This window comes from Dreissena polymorpha, chromosome 5 (assembly GCF_020536995.1).
Source record: "Dreissena polymorpha isolate Duluth1 chromosome 5, UMN_Dpol_1.0, whole genome shotgun sequence".
Lineage (NCBI taxonomy): Eukaryota > Metazoa > Mollusca > Bivalvia > Myida > Dreissenidae > Dreissena > Dreissena polymorpha.
The window spans coordinates 78,484,977-78,497,580 of record NC_068359.1 but is presented as its reverse complement, the minus strand read 5'-3'; the positions used below and the strand labels follow the sequence as shown (position 1 = coordinate 78,497,580).

The 12,604-nt window shown below is 37.3% G+C and overlaps 1 protein-coding gene across 1 annotated transcript; it reads left to right on the top strand.

Moving 5' to 3' along the window:
* Positions 1-3,949: 3,949 nt before the first annotated feature.
* LOC127832244 (salivary glue protein Sgs-3-like) lies at positions 3,950-7,535 on the top strand. The gene is made up of 3 exons (XM_052357570.1): positions 3,950-4,156; positions 5,307-5,398; positions 5,796-7,535. Exons 1-3 carry the CDS (start codon positions 4,058-4,060, stop codon positions 6,706-6,708), a joined length of 1,104 nt encoding a protein of 367 aa, XP_052213530.1. The 5' UTR covers positions 3,950-4,057; the 3' UTR covers positions 6,709-7,535.
* The last annotated feature ends 5,069 nt before the right edge of the window (positions 7,536-12,604 follow it).

The following is a 12,604-nucleotide window of genomic DNA, read 5'->3' as shown; positions in this document are numbered from 1 at the left end:
AATTGTAAATAATCAAAAACTTCCAAAACCCAGAAAAGAAATGCTGTCAACACCAATGCAAGCAGAAATCGTTAAAACAGATATATTAAAATGACACTTGTTTGCCCTTCTATTTGACCAATATATTTCTGTGGACAATTGAAGCGAATACCTATTTTCGCGCTGGGTATTTCCTGGGAATATTTGTGACTTGTTACGTTCTCAAGATGGTAGCTTATTGGATTTTATTCTTCACGAATATACAAAAATACAAGAATCTGTTGCAGACATCATCCATTTCGCCAATTCTGCCTATTGTATTGGCATCGAGTTAGAACTGCGACATAACGTTACAGATGAACACACATGAGACTACGAAATAATTACCCTAGGTTAGACAAATAAATAGATAATGTATATGATTGCATCGTCTTGCATCCCAATGCCTATATTTTTTTCGGATAATTTATTATTAATTTTGTAAAAAAAAATTGACAAGTGAACATGACGCAGTCAACATGGAACATGAGTTTGCGCGTGACACGCGTCAAACAGCGACGTCTCGTCTGCAGTCACTTAACGTCTAAAGCACCTGGCGTGTAGATCAATACAGCCGTTTACATATATGAATTGAATAATTTCAAAAAAATAAAATAGACGATATCTGCAAAAATGCTGTTCTTAACAATTATTTTAAACACTAAGAAGGAGTTTGGTTATTTCTTTTTATTGTCTGACTGTCTAGAAATAGTTTCGTTCCAACTTTTCAGGTACGTACAAGAAAATATTGATTTACTAAATTTAATGCCTTACTTAAAATGTAACAATTAGAAATTCGTAAATAGAAGTTTAAATTGTGCACTTGCACATTGTTTTATGTCGTAAGATTTCTTAGGAATGGCTCCCTGGTCTAAACAATGACACCATGTCAAAGTATTTCAAACCGAACATTTAAAATTACTTTGACATTACCTAGTCAGCACTAATAAGTTGACAAACTGTCATTACAAATAATGCAAGTCAAGTCAGTGATTGGCCTAAAGATTTCATATTTAGATAGTGGTGACAATTATAGTATTTGTGTGTGGGTTTTTTTTTCAGAGTATTTTTCTGAGTATTATAATTAAACAATGTTTAAGTAATATTTGTCATAAATATGAAACGAATGATTTAGCAATGAAAAGCGCGGATATGACTCAAAGAAAAACCTCTGCTTATTCAAAAGAATATTGCTTTTTTAATATGTTTTCTGAACATAAGATTGTCAAGTATTAACACAAACCAAAAAGTGTACTTTGAATTGTCTAAGGAGAATATGTTTTGCATTCAAGATATATGCTATATACGTAATAAACTTCATCTAAAATTGAATTGCCCTTATTTATCAAGACGTTACGTAATGGGGCGATTTTCAAGACGTTTTGTGTTGTACATTACGTAACATCAACCGATACACCGGTGCGTTATTGTTGTTGTAATTAGGGCGTCTGTCATTCAGTTGTCAAAATTGTAAATACCTGACAAAACGATACTACCGTTGACGTATTGTTCCTACTAATTGATTAACGTGTGGATCGAGGCAGTAAATTTTTTAACTTAAATACCCCACACACGCACGCTTTTTATCATAACTACAGTTACAACATATTACATATTATCATATATACATTTGTATCATTCATACAGTTTCGATTTTTAAACGACATATTTTAACCATGTTTTGCTCTTGTTTATGTTATAAGAATGTCGCATATTCTTTTAATTCTGTTGATGCTGTTGATAGCTATGAAGGTGAAGATGACCATCATGATAATGTTCCAAACAAACTTGTATTTGATAATGATTCTCACGCTGCTCTTGCTTCTGCTATGGATAATTATGACAATCATGATGATGCTAGAGATTATGATGATTCTGCTGCTGCTGTTGCGGATGATGGTTGTGATGGTTTTGATGGTGATTAAGAAGAGCATTATCAGCATCAGCATCACCGTCCGCGCTGTTGTATTCAGATAGTCATCGTATAACAGTATAACAACAAAACATAATTATGGGAAAATGGGTTTAATGCATGTGCGTAAATTGTCGTCCCAGATTAGCCTGTGCAGTCCGAATATGCTAATCAGGGACAACATTATCCGCATAATCTGATACTTCCCTATCCGCATAATCTGATACTTCCCTATCCGCATAATCTGATACTTCCCTATCCGCATAATCTGATACTTCCCTATCCGCATAATCTGATACTTCCCTGCAGCAAAAATTCAATTACATCGGAAATTGCCGTCCCTCATTTATCTGTACGAACAACACGGCACTTTACTTTCATGCGTTAAACCCCGTTTTCTCAGAGCGAGGATCATTTACTTTAATCCTTAAAAAATATCGTTTAACCCATTTATGCCTAGCATCTAGAAAAAAGGCCTTTGCAAACAGCGTAGACCCAGATGAGACGCCGCATGATGCGGCGTCTCATCAGGGTCTGCGCTGTTTGCTTAACGGAATTTCTGTAAAAAATATTCTAAATATAAAAATAAATATACTAGACATCCCTAATTTTGGAAATAAATTGATCCAATTTAGAAGGATGGGAGATTCTACTCGGCTTAATGGGTTAAAACAAACTATGCAACCAAATGCCGAAACTACATGTATTTATGGTGAAAACTATCAAGCGAGCAATGGGATGTGTTTCCTTGTAAATAATAAGGATGTATTAGTGTCAAGCGTTAACATACGCAGAATATACATTAGCATCTACCACCTACACACCAAATGTTTTACATCCGCGTGTCATCATTTGTTCAATAAGATACATCTATAAATCGTCACTTTTATTTTCTCGCCGAACCGTTATGTTGAACAAGTTGTATTGTATTTGCTGACATCCCAGCCAAACAATTTGGAACTGTTTTAAAGATGAGATCAAAGTTATAAAAAAACACACTGTTTAAATGCCGTACGTACAAATTACAAAGTTATATAAGAGGCTGAAAAAAAATGAAATCAAATAACGTGAAAAGTGCCATTCGTCTTTTTCTCGTATTATATTCACATTTCTAATTACCGTTAGTGTCATCAGTTGAGCAATATTTGTTCGTTGCTTTATTCATTTCATATTCTCATAAATTGATTTCTGCAAGTGTTGAGTTCTTTATTGACTGTTATCTAACTTTCAACCACGTATTTTGTCTTTTATTTTTCATCAATTTATACACTCTGTCAGTTTCATTGTTCTTATTTATTAGTTTGTATTAATGTATATAAAGCATCACTTCTGTAAGAACTGCTTTTGTGTTCAGCTTTGCCATTTATTTCAACGCACTTCTTGTTTCAACTTCTCATTTATTATAACGTATATATTTGTTAATCCAGGCTTTACTATAGAGACAAAACGGTACTATCAATGTGGCTGCGAGCGCTTTTTCTGGTCTCGTGCTCATATCACGTGACGTGGGGGTACAGCACGGGTGCGCCAACGCGTTCTTGTGGGGACATGACCCCGGGTCACGGAAGCCCCATCAATACTGACCAAGTACTCTTTCTCGTGGAGGTGTCCAAGACTCGTTATGCTCCAAACGAGAGAATTTACGGTATGTGCGCTTGTTCGTGTTTCTTGTCTATAAACGAATTTTTGCGTTCGTTGTAACTCTACTCTGCTCCGAACATGAACATTTCCGATACGTGTGTTTGTTCGTTTTCTTGTGTGTTAATTGGCGGGTAGTTCATGCGTTCTTCTGATTTCCCTCTTTCACTTGTAAAGATGTACACATTTTCAACTGGATCAATCGTTATGTATTAAGAGTAACGATGTATTCATGTTGTCTTTGGAACTAATAAAACAATATGAACTGTTACTTATGTCACGAACATTTAAACTAAATTAAAGTATTTGCGTATTGTGAACTTTAAGCAACTTGACTTCATTAAGATAAGGTCTATCATGATTTCGGAACATTACCATTAACATCTGTCAATATTGTTAAATAGGAAGAAGATAAATCCATGTTAGTAAAATCTATATCTTATTTCAGTTCGCATACGAGGTTGTGGCCTGGCTAAATTCAAAGGTTTCATGATTCAACCCCGATCGGCCGTTTATCCCGACCGACCGGCTTTCCTTGGTGCATTTCTCCGAGTCAGGGGCACCCGGTACGAGTGTGTGCGGAGTGGGGTAAGTTCAACATGTATTGAAACCGTGTTAGCAATGTACATTGTTCTTGTATGCGCATTCGTTAAACGTTTTCCTTATTATCACAAACCACATTTAGCACATGCGTAATATATAGTAATTTACCATATGGCATTTTTGACGTTAACGGAGAAACTAACTCTTATTCGTCACATATCGGACAAAAATACATATTTATTATCATAAGTTCGCTTATCGCAATGTGCGCCTCAAATGAAACGAACTATTTTTTAAATCCATTTATGCCTAGCGTCTAGAAAATAGGCCTTGGCAAACAGCGTAGACCCAGAAGAGACGCAGCATGATGCATTGTCTCATCTGGGTCTGCGCTGTTTGCTTAAAGGAATTTCTGTAAGAAATATTAAAAATATAGAAAAACATATACTAGACATCCCTAATTTTGGAAATAAATTGATCCAATGTAGAAGGATGGGAGAGTCCACTTGGTATAAATGGGGTAATGATCTTAACGTTTACTCAGCATTAGGAAATGCCGACGTAAGATTAGACCAGTTCGACCACATTCTTCACACGTATGTGCAGGGAAAGATTTGCGAATAAAGTATCGTACAATACAACTGAGATTATATAGCATGGGCTAAAGTAAAAAAACAACAACCCCTTTTTGAGATATCACGCCTATGTCGTGAAAGATCCACGTGAACATGTATACATGATATTGCCTTAATGTGCACAATTCAAGCAACGATTTTTTAAATTGCTACTGCTCTGCTGAGATAATGGTCACATTTATAGTATTTTGTTTACTTGTTGAAAAATTGGTCATAAATACAATGTGGGGTTGAAATCTGAATGGAACGGCTAAATTTGTCTAGCAACGTCAATTTTCCCTTTAACCCATTTATGCCTAGTGAACTCTCCCATCCTTCAAAATTGGATCATTTTATTTCCAAAATTAGGGATGTCTAGTATGTGTATTTCTATATTTAGAATAATTCTTACAGAAATTCTTTAAAGCAAACAGCGCAGACCCTGATGAGACGCAGCACCATGCGGCGTCTCATCTGGGTCTACGCTGTTTGCCAAGGCCTTTATTCTAGACGCTAGGCATAAATGGGTTAATTTTGATAGAATGTCAATTTTAGTCTTAACTGTGACGCTTCTACTTCAGGCAGTGTTTACTCACAGCGACAACTCGGAGAAGAATACGCTGACCTTAACCTGGATTGCGCCCCCTGGACCAGCAGGTCACGTGGTGTTCCGGTAAGAAATTGAAAATACGAATGGAATCAAAACAGATACATGGCGAATAAGAAAGAATACCAGTTATTTGTTTTGACGACATAAAATGGGGAAGAAACATGAGTGATATCCTCGGTGTTAACATACATGTACTTAACTCAATACGTGCTTGCTATTTGGTACAAGTTAAACTGTATACTTGTACATTCAATAAATACTTATATTTGAATTTGAATAATTTGCTTATTCAAATTCTTTAAATTAAAATTTTACATATCTAATAAATATGTTTACCAATAAATACACATGTATATGTATTGAGTTTATATTGATTACTTTAAGGCATGAACTGCAATTTACATTGGCAACTTTTGTCGATTAAACGGAGTTTATTATAAAACAATCATCATTTTTACAGAGTGACTTTCGTTCAATCCTTCACGAACTACTGGGTCGGTATAAACTCGCCCGTGGTCTATGACGGCGTGTCACGTGACCTGACGATGATGCAAGCCTATAGCCTCCAGTCTGCCACCGACCAGTCTTGTCTGCCGACAAGGCCGCCGGCCACAACCACTATCCGACCGACAACCACCACAATCCGGCCAACAACCACCACCATTATCAGGGCAACCACGGCCAGATTCCTTCCCACGCCAAGGGCACCTAGTGCAACAACGGCCAGATTCATTCCAACACCAAGGGCTCCTGTCTTTATCGCAGGAACGACGACGACTAGCCCGGCTCGAAGACCTCCCGCTACAGAGGCGCCGTGGCCTGCCGAGTTCGGAATAACGGATTCATTTTTGGATGGTTTTTATTCTGCCATAGCATCAACGACAACTAGACGACAGCAGCTAACATCAACTTCAACAACAACGCAAAGACATACAACTACAATGAGACCAACAACTAGCACTCAGCCACCACAAACAACAACCTTATATCCAACAACAACACTTAGTACGACAACAACTACTACACAACGGCCTACAACGTCGACCACAACTACACTGCCAACACCGGCTCCAACGACCCAACTGCAAGCTACATCAACAGAACGACTTCCGCCGGTTGTTCCCACCGATTACGACTTCGGCGGCTTGGACCCGGCTATTGACCTCTACACGACAACGGAATCGGCAGGAGTAATAATGGACACAACCACGTTTCGCCCAACCACCAAAGCTCCAACAACCACAACAACAACAACAACACGCCCGACTACAACCACTACACAACGGCCAACAACAACTATAGCTCCGACCACAACAACGAGAGCAACAACAACAAGAGAAACAATATTTATTTATTTTTTTCAAATATTCTAGTTTGTAAGTAAATTCACTAAGTGACATTTTGAAAAAAATGTCTGTGAACGAGTGCATTTCATGCATCTCATTCATTAGGTTTGTAAACAATTGAAATCGACAAGTATTTTTGGTCCATTGCACCAAACATGTGTTTTTGCTTGATGTTCCCCTCGAGGTATTGTTATACTGTCTAGATCAAATGAGCCATGCCTTGAAAGAGTACAGACTAAGTACCTTATGAAAAACAATTGATAGAACAGTCTCTGTTCAGATTCTTTGATGTGATTTTTATTTGAATAAACAGTTCATGTATCAGTATCTATCTAAATGTTCACGTCCATTCTTGTTTCTTCCTGATTTACCTGTCAGTTGAAAATGTATGGCTTCTCATGTGTACTTTTAAGATGCAAATCCTTGTGAAAAGTTGAAACTGTAAACATCAGATTTTTTTTAAAGTGTGTGCTCTAAAGTGAACTCATGCACAACATTGGGAAAGTTCTACTGGTGATAAGTTTACACCCCAGAGTCCCAAACACCACCTGCTTTTTGTAAGAGATTTGTTGTACCAGGAATGAAGAGAAGAGTTCGGAGAAAGTGTGGCATGGCATCTCCACCTATGGTTCAGTTGGCAAGTGATATGTTGGGATAGAGAATGTTATAAATGAAATAAGATAAGGAAGCCAGATGTCAATATGTTTTTGATTTTCTTACTTTTTGACCATTGAAAACAAATTATTTTTATGTGTTGTTAATGAATAAAAAAGGTTGTTTAACAAATTGTTTAAAAAATCTAATTTTTGGGATTTTCAAAAAGAAGGGTGTGAATAAATAAACAATCGTGCCAAACTAAAGACTGAAATCATAACCCATGACAATAAATTGCATGTATAATTAAGATTTCCTATTGACTTAGTCTAGTCAGTTTTTAAAGCACTTTACTATAAAAAAACATCTCTAGCTGTTTATTCTTTGTCATTATTTGAAGATTAACTTTGAAATGAAGCCATTTGTTACCATTATACAGGATCAATGTAAAAATTAACTAGAAATGGCGCGGCAGAGGCCGACGCGTATCCCCACACCGAATGTTTAACCTAGGTGTGCCCCAGGGTTGGTAATGGGGCCATGCATAGTTGAGATTGACCGTATTGTCATAAGAGAGGTTCAGTATCAATTTGAAGTGAATCGGTGTAGAAATGAAGAAATTATAGTAAAGGCAATTTTGGGTGGGTGTGGTCTATGTGGGCGGGGCCCCAGGGATGGTTATGGGGCCATGCATAGTTGAGATTGACCCTAATGTCATAAGAGAAGTTCAGTATCAATTTGAAGTGAATCCGTGTAGAAATGAAAAAATTATAGTAAATGGAATTTTTTGGTGGGTGTGGCCTATGTGGGCGGGCGCCCCAGGGTTGGGATTGGGGCCATGCATAGTTGAGATTGACCCTAATGTAATAACAAAAGTTCAGTATCAATTTGAAGTGAATCCGTGTAGAAATGAAAAAATTATAGTAAATGGAAATTTTTGGTGGGTGTGGCCTATGTGGGCGGGGCGCCCCAGGGTTGGGAATGGGGCCATGCATGGTTGAGATTGACCGTATTGTCATAAGAGAGGTCCAGTATCAATTTGAAGTGAATCGGTGTAGAAATAAAGAAGTAAATGTAAAATAACCTAAAAAAATTAGTGATAATTTCTGACGCAGCCCCACCCCAACCGCTATAACTTTTGACCCAGGGGTCAGATCAAAATTCCAAATAGTGCAGGGTCGCACATATGCTCATAGCTACCATGTGTGTAAGTTTCAAGGTTCTAGTGCTTTTAGTGTAGGAGGAGATAGTGGCCAGGACGGACGGACAGACAGACGGACGGACGGCGGAGATAACCACAATATCCCCACCTTTTTTTCAAAAAGCGTGGGGATAAATATTGTCAATATGTCATCTGTCTGAACTTTTTTAATTGGAAGGCTAAAGTTTGAGGCTGTCGCCAATTGAATAAATGACTGTCAGCTCCTTCATGTCCCTCCACAAAATACTGCAATTTTAATTTCTTGGCTATTCCTGATTTTCCGAGAACCCCCCCCCCTTTCTGGTGATGCTTCATTGATTAAGGCTGTCACCAAATGCCACTGGAGTATACTGACTTGATTTACAGCAAGCATGGTCTGGAACAATGGTGTTCCAGGATATTGACTCATTTTGCCAGAGATTTGATACGTAACCATGGCAACTAAAATTCTGTTACCAGGTAATTACATACACACAATTGACTTGTCTCAGGTATTCTGGAAATAGTTGATCACAGAATAATTTTTGCTATGTAAGATTTTAAAGATAGCAATACATTTTATGCGGCATGGTGTTGCATATTGTTTTGCAATTTATATTGTTTCTTTGAAATGTGTCATAAAATTGATAGCTAAAGGTTAGCAATAAAAAATACATCTTACAAACATTTAATATTGGTCAACACTCAAAGTTACATTCACTAGTATGAATGAATTGCACACAATTTGCACTCAATCAATCAGACCTGTCTGATTTAAATAATCTGATTGTTGCCATATGCAATTAATGTAAAAATGTGCTTCCCTATTAACTCAAGTCCCTTATGTAAAACATTCAAGCACTCAAATGTCTTGTAAAAAATATTAAATCACTATAAGGTGCATTGCACAATTGCGTTTGTCAAGTTCTTTCCACAAAACAGTGAATCACTAAACTGCCTTGTACCATACAGTCACTCACTCAACTGCCTTGTACCAAACAGTCAATCACTCAACTGTCCTGTACTATACAGTCAATCACTCAACTGCCTTGTACCATACAGTCACTCACTAAACTGCCTTGTACCAAACAGTCAATCACTCAACTGTCCTGTACTATACAGTCAATCACTCAACTGCCTTGTACCATGCAGTAAATCACTCAACTGCCCTGTACCATACAGTCAATCACTCAACTGCCATGTACAATACATTCAATCACTAAACTGCCCTGTACCATACATTCAATCACTCAACTGCCTTGTACAAAACAGTCAATCACTCAACTGTCTTCTTCCATACAGTCAATCACTTATCTGCCCCGTACAATACAGTCAATCACTCAACTGCCTTGTACATGACAGTCAATCAATAAACTGCCATTTACCATGCATTCAATCACTCAACTGCTTTGTACCAAACAGTAACTCAACTGCCCCTGTACATTTATAGGCAATCACTCAACTGTCCTGTACCATACATTCAATCACTCAATTGCCCTGTACAATACATTCATTTTCTCAACTACCCTGTACAATACATTCAATCGCTCAATTGCCCTGTACAATACATTCAATCACTGAACTGCCTTGTACCATACAGTCAATCACTCAAGTCGAGTACCATGAAGAAGATCACTTAACTTCCATGTACAATACATTCATTTTCTCAACTGCCCTGTACAAAACATTAAATCACTCAACTGCCTTGTACCATATAGTCAATCACTCAATTGCCTTGAACCATGCAGTCAATCGCTCAACTGTCGAGTACCATACATTCAATCACTCAACTGCCCTGTACAATACAGTCAATCACTCAACTGCCCTTTACCATACAATCAATAACTCAATTGCCCTGTTCAATACATTCATTATCTCAATTGCCCTGTACAATACATTCAATCACTCAATTGCCCTGTACAATACAGTCAATCAATCAACTGCCCTGTACCATACAATCAATCACTCAAGTGCCCTGTACAATAAAGTAAATCACTCAACTGCCTATTATCATGCAGTCAATCACTCAACTGCCCTGTACCGTACATTCAATCACTCACTTAACCTGTACACTTTTGTCAATCACTCAACTGCCTTGTACCCTGCAATCAATTACTCACCTGCCTTGTACCATACAAACAATCTCTCAACTGCCTTGTACCATACACTCAATCACTCAAATGCCCTGTAACCTACATTCAATCACTCAACTGCCCTGAACAATACAGTCAATCACTCAACTGCCCTGTACAATACATTCAATCACTCAACTGCCTTGTACCATACACTCAAACACTCAACTACCCTGTAAAATACAGTCAATCACTCAAGGCCTTGTATAATACATTCAATCACTCAACTGCCCTGTACAATACAGTCAATCACTCAATTGCCCAGTACAATACAGTCAATCACTCAAGTGCCTTGTACCCTACATTCAATCACTCAACTGCCCTGTACAATACAGTCAATCACTCAACTGCCTTTTATCATACATTCAATGTTACTCAACTGCCTTGTATCATACAGTCAATCACTCAGCTGCCTTGTATCATAGAGTCAATCACTCACTTGCCTGGTATCATAGAGTCAATCACTCACTTGCCTTGTACCAATCACTTAACAGCCTTGTACCATATAGTCAGTCACTCAACTACTCTGTACCATATAGTCAGTCACTCAACTACCATGTACCATACAGCCAGTCACTCAACTACTCTGTACCATACAGTCAGCCACTCAACTACCTTGTACCATACAGTCATTCACTTAACTACCTTGTACCATACAGTCAATCACTCAACTACCATATATTATACAATCAATTACTCAACTGCCTTGTACCATACAGTCAGTCACTCAACTACCTTGTACCATAAGTCAATCACTCAACTACCATGTGCCATACAGTCAATTACTCAACTGCCTTGTACCATACACTACAGTAAATCACTCAACTGCATTTTACCATACAGTCATACACTCAACTGCTGTGTACCATACACCCAATCACTCAACTACCCTGTAAAATACATTCATCACTCAATTTCCCTGTACAATATTTTCAATCACTCAACTGAAATGCAGAACAAAAATCACTCATCTGCCTAACAGTACACTTAATCATTCTACTGACTCGGGTATTACATGTAGATTCAATCGCTTCACTGCTGTTTGCAACTTATTTCATGACATGACCTACTTGCATAAAGCATTCAATCACTCAACAGCCTTGGAAATATATTCAATCACTTAACTGTATTTATCTCTAAAGTTTCTTACGTAATACTTTCAATCACTAGTCTATGCTGACTTGCGCAATACCTTCAACAACTTACCTGACTTGCACAATACATTTAATTTCTCAACTTTCTTGTGCAATACAATCTATCACTCAAGTGCCTTGTACAATATGCTCAATCACTTAACTGACTTGTACAATACATTCAATCACTTAACCGACTTGCACAAATCATTCAAAAACCTTTCTACATTGATCATTCAAATACATTTTCAGAATACATTCAAGTACTAAATAACCTTGGCAATACATTCAAGTTCCCCAATACCCTACATAAATGTATTCAAGAACACAATTACATTACATAATATATGCAAGTACTCATTAACCTAGAATAATACATAACAATACTTTAAATTCTTACACAATATAAATCTAATTACTCAACTGCCTTGATCACTAAAATCCCCCCCCCCCCCGAGCGAATAATCGGGGATATATTGTTTTTGGTCTGTCTGTCTGTCTTTCTTCAAGGTCAAAGGTCATATATATGGCTTCAAAGCGGCGCAATAGGGGGCATTGTGTTTCTGACAAACACAAATCTTGTTTCTATAAAAAAAAAAAAAAAAATTAAAATTAGCTTCAGTCCCTAAAATATTTTCATCTGTTTAATACATTCATTAATCAGTGTGCCATGCAGGGATGCCAAAACGAATCCCATACTCCAAATATTCAAGCAGTCTCAAAGAACACATTATTTCATGCACTTTAATGTGTAAGTTTGTATTACAACTAGAAATGCATTGGGAAAATACAAGTTAACTCTAAAGCCTCATAGTGAACAAACATTGATTATAATTAAAGCGCATCTAAGTTTTTGTTTTTCAGAAATTCTGTAATAAATGGTG